Source organism: Strix uralensis, chromosome 16 (genome assembly GCF_047716275.1).
Source record: "Strix uralensis isolate ZFMK-TIS-50842 chromosome 16, bStrUra1, whole genome shotgun sequence".
In the NCBI taxonomy this organism is placed as follows: domain Eukaryota; kingdom Metazoa; phylum Chordata; class Aves; order Strigiformes; family Strigidae; genus Strix; species Strix uralensis.
In genome coordinates this window covers 4654490-4677460 of record NC_133987.1, presented here as the reverse complement: position 1 = coordinate 4677460, position 22971 = coordinate 4654490, and the positions used below count along the sequence as shown (strand labels likewise).

Genomic DNA, 22971 nt, shown 5'->3' with positions numbered 1-22971 from the left:
CTGGCTCCACAGCTTCACCAGAGCCTCCTCTTCCTCCCAACGGTCCCACGATGGAGCCGCGGGCAGGGGAGCTTGGGAGGGCATGAGGGGACATGGGGGTTGCCTGCTGGTGGCCTTCCGAATCATCCCAAATTGCTCTTGGCCATTCCTGTCGGCAGGTGGATTCAGCCCAGGACAGAGTGGTGAAAAGGGAAGATGGAGAAAAATTAGCCAAGGTAGGTGAGATGTCTGTCTGCTGCAGTGGCAGCCGGTGTTACGTGACCTGACCGGGGATGTGCGAGCGTGCCAATGTGTACTCGATGATGGACCCTGGTGAAATGGTTAAACTGGAGCCCAGTCTGACCCAAAATACATCTGGAAGCCCTTTGCTTTTCTTCCCATGTCTTGCTTTCCTCTTCCTCCTCATCCGCTCTTCTTTCTCTAAGCTTCCATTAATGTTTTTCACTTCATTGTCCTCAAAAATAATTTCTGAAGCTGTGTAAGAAACACCCGAGCTGTGAATGAGGGCTCAGCTCTTCCCGCCCACCGCGGCAGAGCTCCTCTCCCAGGGCGGGGTACGAGTTCCCACGGCAGGCACCGATGTCAGCCGGGGCTCGGCGCGAGCTGGGGCACCCCGGGACCACGCCGAGTGACATTTCTGAGGCTGGTGTGTCTTGTCCCGCAGGAGTATGGAGTGCCCTTCATGGAGACCAGCGCAAAAAGCGGCCTCAATGTTGAATTAGCCTTCACAGCCATCGCAAAGTAAGTGAGTGGTGTGGTGGCCGTGCTGGGTACCTCTCCCGCGGCGGGGCCAACAGACTAAGAGAAAGACTTGGCACCGGCACCAGCTTTTTCACTCCCTGGGCTGCCACCTTCAGCTTTGTGCTGGCAAGTACTTGCCATCTCGCATGAGATATGAAATGTCTCATCAGGAGGAGCTTTAGCAAACTATCTAGGCTAGGTTGAGTTCAACTGAGCTGGGCCAGGCAGCTTAGAAACAGGCAGCGTAGGGAGAGAATTCACCAGGCAGAAAAGTAATGCGTTTTTCCCTTTCCCGCAGAGAACTGAAGCACAGGTCCATGAAGCTGCCCAACGAGCCCAAATTCAAGCTCCACGACTACGTGAAGAAGGAAGTGAGAGGCTCGGGCTGCTGCAGGTCCTAATGCGCTCGGTGCATTTGTACAGAGACTCATGCCAAGTGTTTGTGCGCTGCGCTCTCTCCTCGTGGACAACGTGTGCATGTCTGTCTGTCGTGTCTGTATCTGCCTAAAAGGTGAGCCCAGACGTGGGGAATGGAAGAAGCAGCAGCAGAAAAAGCTCTCTGGGCTGAGGCGGGCACTGGCCGTGCTGCAGCCACGTGCCGGGCGCTGCTCCCTGAGCCCCCACCGCATCCATCCGCACCGCAAGCCCTCCGGCTTCCCTGGCCAGTCGCTCCCACCCGGCTCGCAGCCGCTCGTTCGGGAGGGGAGCGGGCTGGGGTCTCCTGTTGTGCCCCCCGGGGCTGTTTCCACCATTCCAGCCAGGAGCATTATGAGGCTTCTTTAACGTTAGTAAGAATTACAGTGTGATTAAGGGCAATGAACGCTTCTCCCCACCAAATATCTGGGTAGGAAAAAGCCCCAAATTCCCTTTTCTTTCCCGCGTACCTGGAATTCAGAGCCTGGGGCACACAAGGAAGACTTGTTTTCAAGGCAACCAGTTTTGTAGTTGCTTACTTCTGTCTGTCCATCTTTCATGTGGTGTGACACACCTCCCCGATGAGGGTTTCTCCTCTTCCCCGCAGAAGACAAGAGCTTAGCTGTCGGTCTGAGTAAGCTCCTGCTAACCTTCTGTTGTACAAAGATTTCCTGAATGTTCATCTGTTCGGTAAAGGCTTTGGTTCTCTTACTTCTGCCGTTTCTGGTACTTTAATTCAGAAAAAAATCTGATGTATTGCAGCTTATTCTAAATACCTTCATGTAAGTGTGATGATAGCGTTTTTAGACTGCAACAGTGCTTTGATATCTTCAAAGTTCTCTTGGGACAGCTCTTTCTTTTAACTGAAGAAAGCTGGGGGGAATGCTGTAGGCATTGATTTTACAGGTTTCAGACTCTCCTGCCAGCTCTGTTCAATGGACTCCTCACCCCTTTGGTCTGTGTCAGGCATTTGGCTTTGTTTTTTTTTTTTTTTTTTAAAACAAGCTGCACTTCTAAGTACAAATTTGATTCTGGATCAAGTGTTTGGCCTTTGGCAGTTTTCTAATTTGAAAATTCCAGGTGCCCGCTACACTGAACTTCCCCGCACTGCCCTAAATTGACCGTTTAAAATAAAATAACTCATCCTTCGCTCCCCAGCTCTCTCAGCAGTTAGTTCAGATGCCCCTACCCCATGTTTTGCTGGGGGTGTTAGCTCCAGCCCTTCACAAAGACCCCCCTGCAGCTACCGCTGGGATTCAGGCAGGCAGGGACTCCTCAGAGCTACAGGAAAATGAGCAGCTCACCTGTTATTGCACCACAACAGTATGAACAAGGATCCTAAAATCCAAGACTTTCTCTGAAATAACTGCAACAACTCTCTTTACCTTCACCCACTCTAAGAGGTGGCAACGCCTGCTACAAGCACACTTTTAAATGTTTGCAAGTAGCAGCAGCACACAGGGAAGGCTCTGAAAGTTGCTTGGGCACTGTCAAGAAGCACAGAGGAATCTGTAAAACTCACTGTTTCCCGCTGCTTTGGTGAGCTTCACTGTGCTCCCACGACTGCTGCCTGACCTTGTCTCCTACACGAAGCTGCTTATCTTAGAGCCACCTCCCTTCTCCTTCTGGGCTGCGTAGCACACGCTTGCTGGCTGAGGTGAAGAAAAAAAGAAAAGTGGGATTTTGTGCAGTCCCTAAGCGTGCTAAGTACCTAAGTACCAGTATTTTGGTATCGCAGGTGTGCAGGGGAGGGCCAGCCCAGCAGAGCCACGGGACAGCAGTCAGGCAGCTCCAGGACCTACCCTGGGCCCAGGTCTGACTTTGGATCTATTTTCTCTAAGCCTGACCTTAGCGGTGCAGCAGCAGCCCCCGTCCCGAGGCACGTCACTGCACGGACACGCTGCCCCAGAAGCTACAGGGAGTCGCAAAAATAAGCAGCAATATTCTTAACACTCCCATCAGGTTGCTGCCTTCCCTCTCCCTGGCAGGGCGGGACACCCTTGCATCTCGCTGTCTTGAAGAAACAGCTGCCAACTCTTCTTCAGTGTGGGACCAAAACCAATTTAAAAACTAATTTAAATAAGGAAGATGTAAATGCTACCCTTTGGAGTACTTTCGATATGCCTGTTGGGAGCCAACTCTACTACAGCAGAGACATCACAACTGCATTTCTGGTATTAAACCTGAACTTTAAGCCAGACTCAGCCCCCAGTCTCAAGTTCCCTCTAGACTGGTCTCCCAAAGCCCGCGCTCTGACCTCGCCCTAAAGCTCCTCCTCAGACTGTTATTTGGCATCTTCTTACATGGGCCTTTACTGCCACCAAGCGATAAAGAATTAATTGTTCAGCGCATTCAAACAAGCCAGAGGACTCGGCATTACATGCAACTTCTCATTTTTGCTGGCTCTTGTTTACAGCTTTTCATTCCTGTTAATAAAAATTTTTTAATAATCTTTGTGGCTACAATGGCTTTTTTGATCATCTAACATACACACGTGCACTGTTTAATTATTCATAGTTCAGCCCATTCTTGAACCCATCTAGACCCTTCCATTACCAGCTCTGGGTGCTCCAGTGCCCCCAGAAAAAAATTAAAAGGGAGCTGGGCTAAGTAAGCCAAGCCGCAGCACATTTTAAGATGCTCTGGTTCCCTTAAAGTGAATAGTAATAGTATAAATGGTCTGCTGGGTGCCCAAATGCAAAGTTTGAAGTTGGTCTGTGGCTTTACCTGTGGGATTGGTGAAAAACAGAAGCAAAAAGTCTTTTGAAAACTTTATTAGATCTGTAAGGCATAAAATTGACCTAATACAGAAGCCAAATGGAGATCCACTGTGTTTACCTTAAGCTACCCCATGTGGTAGAGTAAAAGTCGATGAGTTTTGATTTCTTCAACTTCGGCCAGTTCTGCTGCTTGTGTTTTAAAAACTTACTCCCAGGTTGTACAACGTCAGAAACAGCAGCTCCCCCGTTTGATACAGCAACCCTAAGAGCGCCTTTTTTTAGTCATACTCGGAGCTGCACCGCTTGCTCGGCTCCGGAGCCTGCAGCCTACGCTACCCCTTGAACAGCAGCTGCTCCCGCCACAGTTTCAGCCACCCGCGACCCACTCGTGCTTCCCCTGCGGCTGCAGATCCCAGCAGTACCTTACAGGAACACAGGGTACGCTAGAAACAAGCGATGCCGCATTTTACCTCCCCGAAGCCCCGGGAGTTGCCCGCCCCGCCTGCAGGCAGAGCTGGCGGGCGGCTCCGGGCATGGGGGGTGCCGGTGCCCGGGCCGCCCCAAGCAGGCCCTGGGAAAGCCTCCCACACCGCCGTTCATCTCCCCCCCGCCTCACCACCCCCTCAAGGCCGCCACCATCTTGTTCTCGCCGGTGCGATCCGGTTCCCGCCGAGCCCTGAGGAGAGAAGGCAGCGCGGTGAGAGCGGGCCGCACCGCCGCGCCCGGCCCCGCCGCGGCTCCCTCGGGCCTCAGCCGGGGATCGTCAGCAGGGGCCGCGGCCGCCCACCGCCCTCAGACGAGGTGTCAGAAAGGTAGATAAGATCATCACCGGCCCGCCCCCCGTTACCGGCCCCGCCGCCACCCGCTCCCCCTCACCTCTGGGCGGGAAAGGACGGGCGCATCCCCCGCTGCAGCCTTTATAACTTCCCCCAGGTCGCTATTGGTCAGGCTGCGTGAGGAGATGGCCAGTCGCGAGCCGTTGGCGTGATCGCTCTCCCGCCTCCCCTTGCGCTCATTGGTCACCTCCCTTCCTCGCTCCAATGGCGCGGCGCGGCGCAGCGTGGCCCGAGGCGGTGGTCTGCCGCCGTCTGATTGGTTCCTGGAGGAGGCCGCGCCGAGCCAGTAGCAACAGTGGTTGTAACATAGAGTGACTGGGAAAGAGCCAATCAGCGCTCAGCCGCGGGGGATGCTGGGAGTTGTAGTCCTAACGTCACGGAGACCCGGGCGAGGAGCAGGCGGAAGGCGACACGCCGGACTACAAGTCCCGGGGAACGCCGGGCGCGGGGCTTCTGGCCCGGGCGGCAGCGGGGCCGCTAGACCAGGGGGGAGCAGGCCCGGGGTCGCGATGTGCCGGGGCCGGGCACCGGCGCTCCGGCCGCCGCCGCTGCTGCCAGGTACGAGCGGGGCTGGGCCGGGTTGAGGGGAGCCCCGCGGATGAGGGGAGCCGGCCGGGCCCGGCCCTGAGGGGGCTCTGTGAGGGGAAGGGCCGCGCTGGGCGGGAGGGTGAGGGCCGGGGGCGCCGGACAGCCCGCGGAGGGGCTGCGCGGTGGCCCGGGTGAGGGGGTCCCGTTCTGGGGAGGTGGCTGCGGCAGCTGCAGGGCTGCTCGGAGCAGCTCCGGGGGCTGCCGCCCGCCTGGCAGCGCTGCGGTGGCTTCTGCCGCCTCGTTCCCCTCCCTTGGGCGGTTTGTGTGGTGGTTTTTAAACTCTGTGCAGGGCCCGGCGTGATTTTTCAGGTGTGCAGAGGAGCTCGCGTATCCCCGCCGGTGTTGTTCGGTCTTCGGTGAATCCTGTCCCAGTCCTGCTTTCTTTGCCCCAGCTGCTTTCCTTTTGCTGTTTCTAGCGGGGCGTGCTTAATTTTGTCTTTTTCTGCTCCATTACTTGTCTGACTTAGGGCACGTGTTGCTCATGGTTCTCTCTTGATCTCCCAGTAACCTCATTTCCCTGTGCTTTGGTTTCACAACTTACGCAATTTAGGATATTTGGTGGTAGATCTCCGTAACTGCCCCAAGACAATTGCACATCTCAGCAGGCAATGCGTGACCGTCTTCTCATTTCAAACATGCTGTTTAGTTCTGCCTTATTCTACTGCCAGCTCGCAGCTGTTGTTCTCTGACAGACTTGCTGTCAAACACTTTTCTCCTGTTTGATCCGCGACTGTGACCCGATGATCCTGTTGTGTTGCGTGAAAGCCAGAAGCGAGGACGTTCTTTCAGTTCAGCTTGCTTTTGAGCTCTGTTGGTATGAAAGACAACGGCTCAGATGGGCTCTGCTGGGGGCCGATGAGTGTGAGAAGAAAGCTGGTACATAAGTTAGCTGGGTTTGATATGTACATAGCAAGTCAGGTCCAGGCTATTGTACCCCCCGGGGGTAGCTGTATTGTGGAGAACTCTGGTCTAACACTTATTTTTCAACTTTGACAATGTTGCCAAATGCCTTATTTCAATCTCAGCACTTTAATTTTGTGCATTTTCACCCCAGCGATGTATTCTTTTCAGTTTGTCTGAAGCACTTAGTGCTCCTCTTCAGCAGCTGTTGCATTTTGGCTTCGAGTGTTTGTCAGTGACTCTTGCTTTTGGCCACAACGACGTTGTTGGGTTTTCAGGGAGCGAGCTGTGTGAGTGAAGGACGATTCCAGAAAGCCCTTGCTGAGGGAAAATGGCATGAGAAAGTCAACCACTTCCATGACAGCCTTTACGTGGCTCCCTGGGAGCTGTGCGAGGAGGGGAGGTGGTTCACAGAAAGATAACCCAGTGCACCACCAAAAACTGGCGCTTCATGGTGTGAAGTGCTGTACAGACATTTACTGACCATGAGACCTGGCTGTCACCGTCAACAAGGGGCAAGGGAACAGCCGGTGCTGTCCTCATTGCACGCCTGGGGCATGGGAGGTGAAAGAGTTTCTGGATTTCCTAAGCATCATGTGGGACACTGTAGGAGCAGGGAACTGTCTGCGGTCTGCTGGGTCCCCCTCCAAGTCGTGGGGTCCCCCACCCTGGGCACTGAGGAGGGACAGGGTAAATCCAGCCAGAAAGCTCCAGCTTTGTGGTTCAGTTTGCTGCAGTGTGCAGCAGCAGGTCACTTGCAGGTGAAACTGCCCTGCAGAAAGGGACGTTTCACCATGAAGGAGGTTAAATTTTACCAAGCAGCAGTGAGAAGCCTAAGCTGAACCAGAGTGACCAGAACATTCAGTCAGGGAATGCAGGTACCTTCACTGATAACACCCAAACATGAATTTTCATGATGTTGCTTGAACCCAAGGGAAAACAAACAAACAAACAAATACATAGTTTTCAGGCAGTTTCATTCCCTGCCCTGAGGGATTGCATGGTGATACCAGCCACTTGGCAGCATGAGAGTGGTGGGGCTGGGCCCACAATTGCCCGTTCCTGTGGCAGCACAGCCTTAGGTGACCTTAAGCCACTCGTGAAGCACCACAGGTAAGTTTATGGCCCGTGGTTGAAACCCTCCTGCAGTCAACCATTCCCTTCTTGGGGCTCCACAAACACAACCCAGTGCTGGAGCTGCAGGGAGGCCCGCAGGCTCCAGGAAGTTGCCGAGCACCGTGTGACGGTGCTGGTGCTCGCTCTACCCTGTTGAGAGCTGTACGTCAGCCAGAGTTGGTCCTGAGCAGTGCTGAGCGTTTTGCAGCTTCACCTGGCGTTCAGCAGTTAGTCACCTCACGGGCTGAGCATTTGCCTGTCCCACGGGACCTCCCAAGCCCCCGCTAGCCATGACTGTTGTGCTTTTGGAAGCATGATCATACCTGCTTCTCAGGTTGTCTCAGCCAAGCCCAGCTGTGCCAGGAGAAAGGCATTTGAGAGAAAATCCATTCTGGTTTCACTAAATACTCAGATTACATGAACAAGTTCAATCTGTCAGAAGTTTTCCGCTCGTCTTCCCTTCCCTGGCTGTACTCCTGGGCATGAGGAGGCACGCACTGGCACGTTCCCTTGCCCCTGGGTTGGGGGATGTGGCGGCTGCCTGGGGCAAGGGTGGAGGTTGGTGGTTGCTCGCAGGGGTACGTGTTGCCCTTCCTTCAAGCTCAGCATCTCCCCCAGGAGTCCAGGGCAGTGGAACCCCAACGTACCCCCTTACAGACTGCTCCCTCTCTGCCCTTAGCGCAGCCTGAGTTCAGAGCTTCAGCAGAGTTACCTTGCTGTTTTTAATGAGGTGTGAAAACTGCAGGTGTATCGAGGCCAGGTGAGAGCTCTCCCTGCAGCGCCTGCTCCTGGGAGAGCCTCAGCTGTGGGAGCACCTTGTTCTCCTGCGTGGGGTGGGTGTCCCAGCAGTAGAAGTCCCCCCACCGTCAGGGCGTGTCTTTCAGGTGAGCCCTGCTCACCAGCTCTGCCTTTTCTGTGGCAATTCTTACTTAACTGGATTTCCCTGGATCGTCTCTACAAGCAAAGACCGTGTTGCTGTTTGTTAGGCTGCTTGATCTTCAGTATTATGAATAGTTTGGAACTATCTAGAGAGGGTGAGAAACTCAAACTCTCTTTAAAGTGAGCGATGGACTGTCCTGTCCCTGGAGATTTCTCCAATCAGAGGAATAAATCGGTGTGTGCTAAGAGGGTGGTTGTTTTTTCTGCACTAGACTAAACCTCTTCACTCTCAGAGCAGCCAGGGCAAAGCTGCAAGGCAGCACAGCAGAGATTGGCTGAGCTGTGGGATTTTCCAGCTGAATTTACATATCGCCCACTGCTCTGCATGCCTTTCTGTTTACATCACTTAAGAGCGATACACACATACACGCACACAGATAGCAGAAGAGACATTTTGACCGAGGAAAAGCCTGCCCAAAGCTTAGGAACTTGGTCATGGTGGTGTCTTGCCGGGTTTCGCCGCTCCATGCCAGCTTGGATGGCCGGTGGTGAGTTTCCTCCAGGGTAAAGTGGTTTGCCCTGAGTGCTGGGTGTCAGGGCTGTGTCGCAGTGTTCCCCGGGAGGCTGCTGTGCTGTAGCGGTCGTGGACAGTAATGAGGGAGGAACTGTTTTCATCCCTGTGCCTGGATCTTAGCGAAGAAGCAGGAGGTACCTGAAATCCAACACCAGTTTAGACGTGGGTACCTGTCGCCTCTCCGACAAGATGGAGCTGTATTGTGCTGATTTGGTGATCCTTCCAAGTGACCTTTGCAAGGATGTGGCAGGCTTGACTGTGCAGCAACTCAGCAAGTGTTTTCTGAGGTGTTTCTGGTGGTTTCAGAAATGGGAAATCCTCAATATTCTTTAAGGAAAGTTGTGAGCAGAGAAGCCAAGTTTGTGAGAAGAGGCGTTTCTCGCTGCCTCTCCCTTCCATCCTAAGCCATCGTGGCTACAGCACAGCTGCTAATGGTATGTTGGGGGAGTAATTTAAATACAGCTTTCCTAGCGTGGCGTTAGGTGGTTGTGGGACACTGAATGGTGCCTCTGTCTGAAAGCTGTCGGTAGATTTGCCACGGTGGAAGTGTCCACATCCCCTGATCTCTTTCGGACTCGAGGATGCAGTGCTTGTTTATCAAAGGGCAGGACGTCACTAGTTTGATTGTGTTTTGCCCAGCTCACGTGCAACCTGGAAAGCACTACGGTTTTCTCCCTTTCTCAGTCGCTGGTTAACACTCTAGCAGTGAGTGTAGCTCTCTTACATCGTGCTCTCCTGCTTGTTCTCGGTGGCAAAGTCCAAGGAAACTGTAAAAAAAAAAAAAAAAAAAGCAGGTGACTGAAATTTACTGGAATTTCTTTTTTTTTTTTTTGGGGGGGGTGTGTGTGTGAAGGAGCTGATGCATTTCAGATGGATCTTTAAAGTGGTCTAATTGCACCCAGAGGGCAAGCAAGAGCATGGCATGAAGTTTTAAAGCTTTGAGGGATGTTGGGGAGGGGGGGAACAGGGTGTGGAAGTGATACTTTGTGCATTTTGGGTAATGATTATGGGCTCAGGTTTCTTAGGACTTTAATCGGGAAGAATCCCATAATGTGATAGGAGTGGTTGAACCTTTCCAGAGAAGTGCAGCCACCTGTGAGGCAAAGCAGTTTGAAAAGCCCTCAGTGAGTGCACAGCAATTGAGGGAAGAAGTAGAGAGGAAATTTTGATTGCCTTGGGTCTAGCAGGGTGGCTCCAGGCAAGGAGGGTGCAGCAGGTGAGTGTTCCTCTGGCTCCCTGGGGGACATGGGGTGCAGCAACTGCTAAAAACTTAGTACATTTATTGGTGTTTAACTCCTTTCCCAGGCCAGCTGAGAGATGTCTTTTGAAGTTTGGTAATTACCAGCCAAGGGTGGGACTAGGATGGCAGAGGATGGGGTAGTTTCTGGTTTTGATAGGCAAGTCTCTTGGTCAGAGCCTTGAAGTGCTCGTGTGGGTGCTGCGCGGGGCGGAGGTGAGAGGTGTGCAAGGGAGCTGGGGATCTGTTTGTACAGGGGTTTTCTGCGTGAGCTTGTGCTGCTCCTGAACTGATCAACCAGGATTGAAGCCCTCCACACAGAGGCTTTGCTTCCTCATGTACTGTCCTGCCAGGACAGAGGCTGAATCTGTCCATAATCCCAGCTTTGCTGCTGACCTGGCATGTCTCAGAGGTTTGTTAAATGAGGTGCAAGCCCATCTATCTACTGCATTTCTGCAGGCCAGATTGCAGCAGGGAAACCAGCAGCAGAGCCTCAGCTAGCTTGCAGTTCCCCACTTGTTCCCTCTGTCAAGCAAGGCCGAGGAACACCAGTTAGCACCAGTTCTGGTGGGATTTGTGCAGGTGACTATTAGCTTTTGAGGTGTGTGTGATATCTTACATGATGATCTGCCTTGCACAGAGGAGATGGCTGTTCCCTCTCAAGAAACAGCAGCAGGACTGAGGTTTTGTTTTGGAGGGGTAGGAGGTTGTTGGTTTGGGGGCTTGGTTGTTTTTTTTTTTTCTTTTTTCTTAAACAAACCCACAATTTAATAATGTGAAGGTCCCTGAATGGATTTGTTCTTTGAGTGAGGATGTGGGGAAGATCAGAAGCTGTGAAAGGAACAGCATGCAGCACTAATAGTAGGGCCAACTTTTCAAGCACCTTTTGATTAAGGTCTTTGTGTGGAAGAGCTCTGAACTTGCCTGTTTCTGCCAGCCTGGCCACCCCAGCAGTGACCACGTAGGTGCTGAGCCGAGACGAGCTGATCTCGGTTGCAGGGGTTGGCCACTACTGAACCCTGATCTGCGGCCCTTATGCATAAGAAAAATGGTGTGGTAGGTGGATGCTTCCAGGTCTCCTAAAATGGAAGTGAAGCTTCAAGTGTAGCTTTTGTGTCATGGAAACAGCATTGAACATTGGCCTCTGTTCTAACTTTTAACTTGATTTTAGATTTTGGGGAAAAATGAGATGCTTTGTTCCACCAGAGCAATCACTTTTGATCCAGTTACAAGCACATTTGAAAGTTGCTGCTTCAGGTTTTAACATGAAGTATTGCAAAAAGTTTTTCTATCCCAAGGACTCATTACCCTTTAGGAAAAGCACCTAATAGAAAACTATTTCCCTTTCTGAACTGCATTTGCACAAAGGAATGACAGTGTTCAAACAGCTGTTGAATGTGCTCTCTCAGCTCTGCAGTCAATTGAAGCACTGGTAAAAGTAGCAATTAAAAATGTCACTTTTATTTTTATTGATGACAGCTCAGTACAATTATGGTCTCAGTTTAAGTAGCTCAGAAAAGTTACTGTGACATTGAAGAGCAATGCAAAAGCCTGTAAACAATAAAAAGACTCTTTCTGTTCCACAAAACCAAAGCCCCACCAGGTGGAAGTTGCTCTGTCAGGAAGGCTGAACGTCTGTTCACGTTTTATGTTCCAGCACTGACTGCACATCTCAGTATATGTGCTGGGCCTTAGAGTGGTCACCCAAAGAGTGTAAGAAATGCCGGGTCAGAGCGTTACTCTGCCCAGCTCCAGGTCAGTCTTCAGCAGTTACAAACATGGAGAGCACATGAACCCAGCCACTTCCTACCATCCATTTGCCTCTTCATTTTCCCACCACTCAGAGCAGTTGGTTTCAGGATACATCCCAGTGATCATTTTATTTGTCATTCCCTGAAGTTTCTCTAACTACACTGGCTTTCTTCTGAAGCAAAGACCAGAACTGTTACAGCACTCAGGAGACAAGTACATTGAGGTTTTACGTAGCACCCAGGTGACATCCTGGTGGTTGTTCTCCACTGCTTTTGTGATGCTGCTCGCATTCTGTTGGCCTGTTTGTCTCCTGTTGTCCTCTGGGCTGCGAATGCAGCTTGGGGACCACGGAGACTCCAGTGTCTCTTTCCTGAGTTGTAGCTGCCAAGTCAGAGCTGAGCATTGCATACGCCTGCTTTCATTATTTTTCCCTAGATGCGTTGCTTGACATTTATCTCCATAAAAGCTCATCTGCAGCATTTTGTCCCCTCAGCTTTGTGAGGTTCTTCTTGAGTTCCTTACCATCAACATAGTATTTGCCTACTCAGAAGAGCTTAGTGTCATCTGCAAACTTGGCAATTTCACTGCTCGTTCTTCATTCAACATCTTCACCTACGACCTTGAAAAAGCTTATCCAGCAGTGGTTCTTGGGGGAACCCTTGTGTAGTCTCCTCTCACCTGAGGAGTGACCACTGAGCTCCACCCTCCTGTCCGGTGACCGCCCTGAGGTGTCTGTCTGCATGTTCTGCTGCAGCTCACGCACATTTTACAGCCCGTGTTCTACAAGTCAGACTAGATGCTGGTAGTCCTCATCACTGGGTTCGTTAAGCCCAGTTAATGCAGTTTACAAGCACTTATGAGTGCTATTTGCACCAGATACACTGACCAAGAAAGCCAACGTGACTGTCCCGTGGTCGTCTCTTGAGTTGGCATTTGAGCTCCTGAATCTTGTCTCATCTGTGCTTTGGTCTGAGACGTTCCCTTGCAGGTTGCTGTGGGCCACTGAGAATCATTCACAGGAAGTGAGGGCAACACCTTGCTACTGCAAAGGACAAGGTGGACAGGGCCTGCCCAAACTGGGCTGGATTTACTAGCCCTGTTACCCACCCCACCAGAGCCCCAGCTGTGTGAAAGCTTGCGATGCAGCCGAGAAAGGGGGTGTAGACCACAAACCCTCACCCCTTGCTCTTGGTGCCTGCTTGCTGTGCCCTTGTCCGGCTGGGCTGGGCTGTGGGAGCAGCGTGGTGCATTTTAGATTTTTGTAAGAGTATTTCCCCGGTGATGTGCCAATACTCTCACGGATGTGTAACCTTCTTGTTCTGGCTGCGGTGTTGCAAGAGGAACAGAAGCTTGTGTTTTATTCCGTAAATACCCAGGCTGTGAAATAAGGAAATTCACGTCACAGGGTGGCTGTTCCCGGCCGGAGCAGAATAACACCATGCCTGCCTTTCTCACGAGGCCGGCTGCACGCGTTGGCCTCGCTCGCCAGCAAACGCTCCTGCTGTGTATGATTTTGCCAGCCCAACGGTTTCCTGGGGGGTAAATAACCTTAGAGACAGCTTCAATGAACTGAGAGGAGGGGGGAAAAAGAACAAAGCAGATGTAGGACATGTCGCTGAGCTTTATGGGCTGTTGATTGCGCAAGGCGGAGATGCTGGCAGGTTTCTTGGCAAGGAGAGTCGGTGCAGTGTGGGGCATCGCGTCTGCCAGCCGCTCCCCAGCGCTGCTGCCCTTCACCAGCAGGATCCAGTGCCGTGCCCGGGTCTCGCCCTGGAGAGCAGCCTGAGCACAAACCCCAGCAGTGCCGTTGTGCCTGCGATAGTGTGGGTCCCACATTAGGAACTGGCTCCTAATCAGGACCGGGAGGTTACGTGATGTTTGTGAAGGACCAGGATACTCTGCTCTCTCTTCGCCTCATGCCACATCCCCGCTCAAAGCCTCAGCCTTGATCCTGATGTTGGTTGTAAGGATTTTTTGCTGAGTATTGGGAATAGCCAGGGGGGTGTGTGCGCTCTGGGGGCTGAGGGGAAGGGAGACCCTTGAGGGGGCCTGTGCCAGTCCCACCAGACCCCTCGTGTGAACAAACCCTTTCACATGGCCAGAGGATGAGCCAGGCCACTGGTCCCAGAGGTGATTCTCCTCCCTGCTTTGGGGTGCCGTGGTGGGGTTGGCAGCAGCGTGGAACAGCCGGCAGAAAGCAGCTCAATTGCTGATCCGGTTGGCCTCTGCCATGGGGAGAGAGCACTGCTTTCCGCAGCTGCCTCTGCAACTGCTGGTGGTTGGGCTTTTCCTTGCATGGATTACTCAAGTAAGAATTTTAAGGCTTTTCTTTTCACTGAGTCTCAGAAGCCTGAGTTGATCCCTATGGTGTGCAAATGCTGAAACTTAGCCCTTCCCCTCCCTTGCATCTGGTTACTATCAGCCATGTGATTTAGCAAATAGCAGGTCCCCACAGCTTCCTTTTTCCAGGGTAGATTTTTTTTCCCCCTCTTTTTTTTACTGTCAAAACCACTAATGTTGCATGTTAAAAAAAAAAAAAAAATAAAATCAACTCCAGGCAAGGAGAGTCTGGATCACAGGCTGGGTTCCCAAGCCGATCTCCAGACATGTGAGTCCACACATGCCTCTCTGGTTTAGAGGGCAGTCCTGCGCTCTTGTGCTGCTGGGGCACACGAGTTCTTTTAACAGTTCTTGTCTTTTCAGAGCAAACGGATCCTGTCCTCTCACTGCAGGCGTCAGGCTGCCTCTGCAACCCATTTTGCTGTAAATCATAACCTGACCCTGTAGAGTCGGGAGCTGGAAAATTGGGAGAATGTTTCCTGCATGAGGGCTTCTGACCTGCTGCTCTGCAGAGCTGCTGAAGATGCTCAGGGGATTCCTGGAGCCCCTTTGTATGTGGTCCCCTGAGAAGGACTTCGCAGCCCAAAGGATTCTGCAATTTCCAGTAAATCTTAGTTTTTCTTCTAGGTCACAGAGCACACGTGTTTTGTAACACAAAATATTTGATACTTGGACTGTGTCATAGTCTGTATCTCCTCCGGACGCAGTTCTGCTCAGGCCCTGCAGGCTGGGCAGCTGTGCCTGCAGTCAGGGCAGGGGCAGGAGCTGCCCGGGGCCGGGGCAGGGTGCCCCAGGGAGGGACACCAGCCACCCGGGAGGGATGTTCAGGTCTTCCAGGCCTGGGAGCTGGCCAGGGTTCAGATGCCAAGCCAAGGTTCAGGGATCTGGTGGAGATTTTTGCAAGTGCTGTAGGAAGCTGGTATTAATGTCAACAACACCAGCTCTTTTCTGCCTCTTTTTAATTTCTTTGGTATCAGTTGGAAAAGGCCTTTCTCAGTACCTCTTGCAAGACTGAGATGTGAAGGAGCTGTCAGACAGTGCTCTAGAGAGGTGTCTGCTCTGTTGAAATGCTTCCTGGATATGGTGGTTGCAGAGATTTGGGCTGAAATCAGATATTCATGTGATGGCTGATGCTCTGCAGCCTGGCTGATATTCCACTCAACATTTTTTCCATTGCTCGCATTCCTCTGGTTTCTGTTCAGGGAAGACACGAAGCAGACTCCCTGCTGCTGCTTGCAGGTAGGTTGCTCAGCCAAGCTGCAGAGCACAGGACATGCTTATAAACAATGTGTGGAAAAACCCCTGTATTCCAGCCCGTGTTCCCTTCCTCGCTTCAGATTTATCCAAGATCTGTTGAAGTTGGAAGGCATTTTGCATCCGTTTCAGTGGGGCTTTGGGACAGGGTGAAAGTGCAGGTGTTCCTCTGAGCGGTAAGCAGTTCTGTGACATGCTGGGTTACCCCGTGAGCCGCACCACGGCAGACACCTCCGAGCCTGCGCAGAAGTTTCAACAGAAGTTATTTAAAGGGTCACACTCATCCTTGGCTGACGGGCCATAACTCACGGATTGCAGTAGCTCAGGTGCCTGTGTGTCACTGTTCCACGTCTGATCCTGCGTTTAATGATATTACAAAACTCCTCAAACTGTTGGTTGTCTTCAGTCTTGGTTTTTCCTGTCACTGTGCTCCACGGTGAGTGCTTCCTCATTGCTTTTTTGAGTGTTCATGTGCTATGTTTAAAGGCAATACGTACCCTGAAAATGAGAAGCGGATGAAGCTTCTGCCTGAGTCTCCAGACCACCCACGGTCCTCCATAAGGATGGGCTTCCCCTCTTTCCACCTGGGAATGATTGTTTGCCTTAAAACCCAGTAGGAGTATTTGATATGTGAGGTTCCCTGAATGCTCTCAGGGCTGGTGAGGTGGGAGCATATCCCCACTCTTGTCTTGAGAGTAGTGCAGGATAGAGGGTGTTTGGGTAGATGTTGCTGAGGTTCTCTGAGGAAGGAATAGTGAATTCCTAGCCCTGAAAAGTGAGTCTCTCTATTTCCACCCTAACATGGGAGGAGGAGGCTGCTGAATCCCTTCTCCAGAGGAGAGATTGGTGAGCTTAGCTGTATTGTTAGACATAGGGAACCTAAAGAAGAGGGGAACTTCAGGGATTTGTGCGTGTTACTAGACATGAGATAATACAACCTTGAGACATGAAATCCCAGGAAATGTGGCAGTTTGTGTCATCACTCATGAAGTTCTTGCTTTGCATTATTTATGAGCACTGCATCATCTGGAAGCCCCAGCTGAGGTGGAGACCTTTTTGTGCTAGATGCTGCACAAATATCCAAAAGTTCTTTCCTCTTAAGGCTTTGTAGTCCAGTTACACTGTGCAGAAGAGGTAAAGAGACTTGTGCAGGGAGGGAGCAGAGAGCCCCAATGACTTGCCCAAGGTTGCAAGAGGGCGAGAGGCTGAGTGGGGTTCAAATCTCCTGTGGCCAAGGCCAGTGTGTTACCCAAAAGCTTCGTCTGCCTCTTCCCCACCACCCACCCTCCCTGTGCCTCCTGCTGTCTGTGCTCTAAGGAACCACCGCAAGGAATAACAGGATCCTGATGGCCAATGCCAAACTCCTCGCGTGCCGGCACCCAGCTTTAAACTCAGCAGGTCTCCACGATGCAGCAGCACAACACTACTTCATTCCTGCTGTTCTTGAGGCAACTCCAGCAGCTCTGCTTAGCATCTCCTAAGGGATCTGGCATTTGCAAACAGCCAGGACAGTGCTTTCAGATGTGTGGAAAACATTATCCAGATCCCTGTTTTTAAGACGGTCTTGGGTTTGGTTTGGGGGTTTCTGTGTGGTTGTTTTTTTGTTGGGTTTTTTTGTGGTTTTGTTTTGGTTTTTTTTGTTTTAGACTGTAGGTTTTTCCTAGAGTTTAGACCTGAGAGTGATTCCCTGGACTGTGCTGCTGCTGTAATCTGGCTCCCTGGCAGTTGTCCGATAAAGAACTGCAGCGAGCAACATGAAGTGCTGCGTCAGGCGTGGCTGAGCTGTCGGCCGTTTTGGCTGAGGACAGCTTGAGCGTCACCTTTGCAGCGTTTAAACTGGGAGTGCAGGAGGTTGCCGGTGCTCCGTGCAGGCAGCCTTGCACTGGGGCTCGTGGGAGAGGTGGGTATGCTCTTGGACTGGGACTAAGGAGGCCCTGGGCAAGTCCCATGTCACAGCTACGTTGTGTGATCATGTGTCTCTTTTGAGCCTCAATTTACCCTCTCTGTAAAGTGGACAAATCACAATGGTCTCCTTTATAGAAAGCTTAAAGATTTAGGACTTGTCACCCTCAGGTAAGAGAAAATCACCTAGAAACATCCAAGACACTTCACCTCCCCAAAAGTTGGAAGGGTGAGCAGCAGGAGTGTGAAAGCCTGGCTGGAGCGGTGCCAGTAGGGCTGATTGCAGGGGTGTTTCTTCTGAGGCGCCCTTTGCTGGTGGTTGGCTCTTGTCCTGCAAAAAGGGATTTTGGTTGTGTCTTAGTAAACCATTTCTGGTCTGTCTGTTTAGCCCTTGGTCTCTGCTGCTGGCAGAGACTTAACTATACGTGGGACAGAAAGGGGTCTCTTAATCAGGATCCTTCTCCCTGTCTCCTTGGGCGAGTGCAAGCCGTATCTGTCAGCTGCAAGGATGAAGGGGCAGCTTGTGAGGAGAGCTCAGTGCCCCGCTGAACCCTTGTCTTCTCTGAGGGAAACCTCTGCTGAAGCCAGAAGCATCTCTGTACGATGGCAGAAGGGAGGTGCAGCTGCTTCCTATGGGTACCCTGGCTCCAAAGGAGAGACTTTGAGAGCGTCTTGTCAAGTTCATTGGGACAACAGCATAATTTTGTGCCCTGAAGCCAGCATTGGGTTTCAATGGAGGTTAAAGAAAGCAAACTCCATGTGTTTCTGCAGATTATTATTGTGTAATACTTGCCTTTGCAAAGCTGAACCTAGCAAAAAACTGTGTAAACGATGGAGGAAAAGAAATGAGCCCCTCTGCTGACTTCTGGGGCAGAGAGGGTTTCTCTTTCTGGATGATGATTGATACTTTGCTGGTTGTTTCTGAGCAGAAACTGGGAGTGAGATCCAGAATCGCAAACACATTACTTGCAGTAAGGTTTCTTTCATGGTTTCCTTGACCTCATAGCTCAGAGCACACCGGAAAGAACTCCCTTTAATGCAAATATAAGTAAATCAGATGTGGGACTTCTGCTTTCTGCTAGGATCTAGCCCTGGCTTTTGTGTTCACCAGTAGAGCCCAGGGCTTTTGAATTAAACAGCAAAACTCCCAGTAAGTTCATCACAAGAACAGGATGAGGCCTGTGCTCATCACACTTTCGAATATGAGGCAGCCTTTAGTTCTGGGGGTGCAGGGACTTTCAGGCTTTGGTTTCCTTGGCTGGAAGTGCCAGAAATCGCTTCAGAGCCTGCCTGGGAAAGGGGTTCTCTTGGAGGGATCCCTTTCTGCCACCCCAGCTGAGGAGGATGTGGGGTTGCTGAGCTTCCAGGGCACCTCTACCTTCATCTGGCAGTGGGTAGTCCTGGGGGGAGGGAGGCAGTCACAGCCCCTCGTGCTAAAGCAAAGCCCCGGGTGACTCAATGGGCTGTTTCTACCGTGTGCTCAGAAAGTGCCCTGAGCCTCAGAGTTGCAAGTGAACAAGCTCCCTGGGGTCTGGAGTCCAGGCCAGCTCAGCTTGAGCCTCACAGTTAATGGGTAAGGGTTTTATGGGTATAGCTTTACACCCAGAGACCTTTTCTGTCCTCCATGCGCTCAGCTCCCCGGCACGCTGAAAGATCACGCTTGTATCTGTGGCCTCAGCCAAAATCCCTCTGCCTGCCACGGTACAGTCTGCTCTGCGTTCGCCGTTGCTGTCTGGTGGAGGGAGCTCCCTTTTAGGGCCCTGCTTACTCTTCCCTGCTCCATGCAAAGTGTTTTGGGAAGCAGCAGACAACCTACTTTCTGGACTACACTCAAACTGGGGAGGGAGAGAAGACCAGATACAGAGCCTGCGAAGGGTGGTTCTCTGCTAGGACTCAGTCACAGTGGGTACATACTCTCATTTTGAAAAGACTGATCTGTATCATGGCCAGTGGAATGCGATCTTAGAGTAAGTAGTCTCCTGAGAAGTCTCATCTGCTGTTAAAACAATCATATACTTGTAAAAGCAGCTAATGATTCTAGTATTTGGGCGATTGAGGAGTTATTTTAGAAGATAATTATATTTTTAGAAAGTGCTGAACGCTCACCCAGGAATGATTTGAAGGAACCTGAGCTTGTCCTTGCCACTTGCTTCTGAAAATCCAGGCTTATGTGAGTTTAGGTAAATACTTAGCCTTAATGCTGCGGGAGAGTGTTCTCTGAGCCCAGGAAAATACATACACCGAACCTAACTCTCCTTCTGTCTGTCTTCTGCAGAGCAAACTTCCCATGACTAACAGATGCTGGCCTAGATTATGAGCTCAAACAAGAACGCTCGCTACAATCGTTTCTCCAGTGGCACAACAAACATCACTACTTCCGAAAACACTAACGGGGTAAGGCTGGTGGTTTTTCGTTTGAGAAAATGAAGATGCCTGTTGAAAATATGGTATTTTCTTGCCACTTAAAAATCACAATATCCACAGATAAAAGCTGGGAATATGTATGTACATTTTTTTTTTTCACCAGTTCAGGAGAGGTAGCAAGCCTTTGGGCTGTGCTGTAGTGATACGCACTGACCTTCATTTTGTCAATATTTCAGACAAGAATGGAAACAACTTTTGGGCCAGCCTACTCTGCTGTGACGACCATCACAAAGGGTGAGTGTATTTCATGCGTAGAGCTTCTCCCCAAAGCACTGTGTGTGATCCCTACCAGGTTTTTTGTTGTGGTTGTTTTACAAATCATAAAGCTGTTGGGAGAATCACTGTGTTCACTGCAGACAGGTGCCGAGGTGCTGGTTTTAGTATTATGCAGCCCAAGTGTTATTTAATCATGGCATCTGATCTCCAGGCGTGATGGAAATGAGCATGCACAGAAATTTTCTCCCATTAGGCAGACTTAACAGTACCACTGGGAAGCCCTTGCTGAAATTAGGATAGTACAACAGGGTTTGATACAGAGCTCGGTACCAAATCTTATTTATCCCTGTGACTTCTCATGCAATCATTACCAGCGCTGAATATTCCCCTCTTCCCTCTCTGCCTGATTGTGAGTCACTCTGGACACTTTGATAAAACCCCCATGGCCATTTTTAGCTCAGACAGGAGGGGGTGCACGTGTACCTGCTCATTTAAAATTCCTGTGCTTTGTTCCTCAAAGCCCAGCAGGTGAGGAGTCTGAGCCCTGACACGTGGTGTGAATGGAGGAAGAGGTCTGGTTTCATTCTGGAATAGAAATATCCTTACTTCAGTAAAGATAAAGTGTGGCACTTGACACTGATTTAGATAAGGAAATGAACATCAGCCTGGGGAAGATGATTGGATTACATTTGTACAGGATTCCAGACTCTAGGTGGTTTTGGACTCCTGAATATTTACATTCAACATTTTATAATGATCTTTAACATGATATTTATACAAATATCTCCAGTTTAATTTAGTGTGCTTCCCTTGTGCTACAAGAATATCCAGACCTCCCTTGATTGAAGCGATTTTTATGGGTGACTGAGATATGTGGGAGTATAAGGTTTCCTTTCAACAGTGTGTTTAACCTAAGGACCTGTTAGGATATTATCTGTGCTCTTCTGTGGGCCAGCTACCTTCAAAGGGCCGCATGCTTTTCAGCAAGCTATCGGAGATCAGGATTGTTCTGCCTGCACTGATACGTCCAGGTCATGAACTGGAGTTGGGGAATCCCTAGCCTTTTCCTCTGCCAAGGTACACTTACAGCTACAGAGACTGACCTATAGCTTTTAAATGTTACTGAGGAGCCTAAATGTTTGCTTTTTTTTTTTTTTTTTGCTTTAAAGCTGACGGGACCAATACTTTTAAACAGCATCGTCGGACCCCATCCTCCTCCAGCACACTCACCTACTCCCCACGAGATGAGGACGATGGCATGGTAGGTGTTGCCAGGAGCCCCCATGCTGACTGGCTTAGCTGATGATGTGTCAAATGAGAGATGTCTGGTACTCCGCTGGACTCCTCTGCCTCCTTCATCATTCCCATGCGCTGCGTGACGTTGGAGGCAGATGTCTGCACCAGAGGCAGGACCAGGTTTGGCGTTTCCTGGCTGCTCCCCTGGGAAAGCAGAGGCCGCTTCTGACCTGGGGTATTAGACTGGTGCTGCTTTTTAGACTGCTTGAAAATGGTGTGTGGTTACAAAGCCCGGGAGCTACAGATCCCCCAGGCCTACTTGTTGGGGTGTACGTGCCTCCTGAGGTGAGCAGTGTGCTGTGGCTCTCCTGAGCTGGGGGGAAATCAGAGCTACTGTCAGCGCTGTCTGGGGCTGTGCCTGGGCAGCAGAGCTGGCCCTGCAGTTAGGATCAGAAAATCCATTCCTCCTTCCACCTCCAGAGGGGGCTTCTGACCGCAGGGAGCAGGTCTGGAACCTGCGGCGAGGGATGTCGGACACTACAGACAGCTGGGGAATGACATCATTGGGGTCTTCTCACACAAACCACTCCCATGTCTCACAATATCTTTGCAGAAAAGCACTTCCCAATTTTAGACCCAGCTTTCTCATTCATCACACTCACTTCTGAGTAACTTCTTTTGGGAGAATTTAGTGATCTGACAGGCCTCAGGGTTAGCTGCTTAAAGAGAAATCATCTAAATCAATTAAATCAAGAACAGCAACAGCAAACCTCAGTGAATGGATGGACAGCTCTGAGGCCTCGACCTTCTCCTGTCCCTAGTGCTCCAGCCACATCCCATGACCACAAGCTCCTGGTTAGATTTAAGCATGTTAGCAGTAGACTTCACATTAAGTGCATGCTTGTAGGCTTTGCTGGGTTACGAGACCCACCTTCCAGGCCAGGGATAAATGGATCAGTGCTGCTGCTGAAGTTAGGCACTGGCAGAGACTGGGGTCAGCAACAATATGGAGCTACAACACTTCTTAAAATAAATTTGACACCAGATTGCAAAGAGCTTTATTGTCAGCATCCTATAAAGTTCCTTCTGTTTCTCAGGGATCCTGCTGTGTTTTATGTGCGCCTGTGGTGGTTTTTGTTTTTTCTGTGGGGTTTGTTTGGGGTTTTTTCCAAGTCCTTTGAACATTTGCCTTGTGTCCTTGGCAAACACAGCTCTCTGTCACATCACTGACCCCATGGTGCTGGGCCACTGTTCCAGGAAGCCCTTGGCTGTCAGCTCTGATCCCGTGGGCTGAGTGCTGTGCTCAGAGCATAGGTGAGGATTTTTCCAGAGGAGCAGGGAGTGCTGGGGACTTTACATTTAGCCATGTCAGATGGAGAAGCTCCCTGACTCCTTTGAAAACCCCAGTGTCATGAACTGAGGTGTGCAGCCAAGAACAGGAGATCTCTCCACGGACTTCGCCGCAGTCCTCTTGGACAGTCTCGGCCCACCTTCCCTGGAGCGCTGAATATTCTTGAGCAAAAATAGAAAGAGGATTAATGAGTGATTCAGGAAGCAGCCTGCAGTGTGAGGTGCTAACAAAGCAGAAGCACCACAGCCCCGCTCTGCCTGCTGCTCCAGACAAACTCCCACTAACCCTTTTAGGAAGCTTCCTTTGCTTTGTCAAGAAATAATCTGGGATTTCCCTTCCTCATTTCTAAATTTTCCCTTCTCCAGAAGCTACCAAGGGCTTGTCAGCCATCAGAGACACAGCTGGAGACAAGACAGCCCTCCTGTGACCTCCACCACCCCTTTTTCTTTCTTTTTAAAGCTTCTCTTAACGAAACCAAAAGCGGAGCAGCG

General features: G+C 50.9%; 3 protein-coding genes and 1 non-coding gene across 10 annotated transcripts in view; 2 read left to right on the top strand and 2 right to left on the bottom strand.

Annotated features, from left to right (window-relative positions):
* RAB26 (RAB26, member RAS oncogene family) overlaps window positions 1-3608 on the top strand; it is a 34151-nt gene extending 30543 nt beyond the window's left edge. For both annotated transcript variants that reach the window (XM_074886254.1, XM_074886255.1), the window contains exons 7-9: window positions 159-215; window positions 665-741; window positions 1040-3608. In XM_074886254.1, the coding sequence (XP_074742355.1) occupies window positions 159-215; window positions 665-741; window positions 1040-1142 (237 nt within the window). In that variant the 3' untranslated portion in view covers window positions 1143-3608. The remainder of the gene's footprint in view (window positions 1-158; window positions 216-664; window positions 742-1039) is intronic.
* A 305-nt stretch (window positions 3609-3913) lies between these two features.
* LOC141950543 (uncharacterized) lies at window positions 3914-5782 on the bottom strand. The gene is made up of 4 exons (XM_074885509.1): window positions 5754-5782; window positions 5132-5262; window positions 4752-5026; window positions 3914-4551 (listed from the first exon to the last, which is right to left on the bottom strand). The coding sequence occupies exons 1-4, from the start codon at window positions 5780-5782 to the stop codon at window positions 4342-4344; spliced, it is 645 nt and encodes a 214-aa protein (XP_074741610.1). The 3' UTR covers window positions 3914-4341.
* Window positions 4620-4709, bottom strand: LOC141951020 (small nucleolar RNA SNORD60). Its single transcript, XR_012631242.1, has one exon. It is a non-coding gene; the product is annotated as a small nucleolar RNA SNORD60 (small nucleolar RNA).
* TRAF7 (TNF receptor associated factor 7) overlaps window positions 5135-22971 on the top strand; it is a 36287-nt gene continuing 18450 nt past the window's right edge. The window contains exons 1-5 of one of the 6 annotated variants that reach the window (XM_074886548.1): window positions 5138-5269; window positions 14461-14701; window positions 19529-19647; window positions 19854-19911; window positions 21063-21154. In XM_074886548.1, the coding sequence (XP_074742649.1) occupies window positions 19567-19647; window positions 19854-19911; window positions 21063-21154 (231 nt within the window). In that variant the 5' untranslated portion in view covers window positions 5138-5269; window positions 14461-14701; window positions 19529-19566. Of the gene's footprint in view, window positions 5270-8645; window positions 8743-9091; window positions 9203-14460; window positions 14702-15765; window positions 15788-19528; window positions 19648-19853; window positions 19912-21062; window positions 21155-22971 lie in introns of those variants that run through there. The other 5 variants (XM_074886551.1, XM_074886545.1, XM_074886546.1 and 2 more) reach the window with 5 other exon arrangements.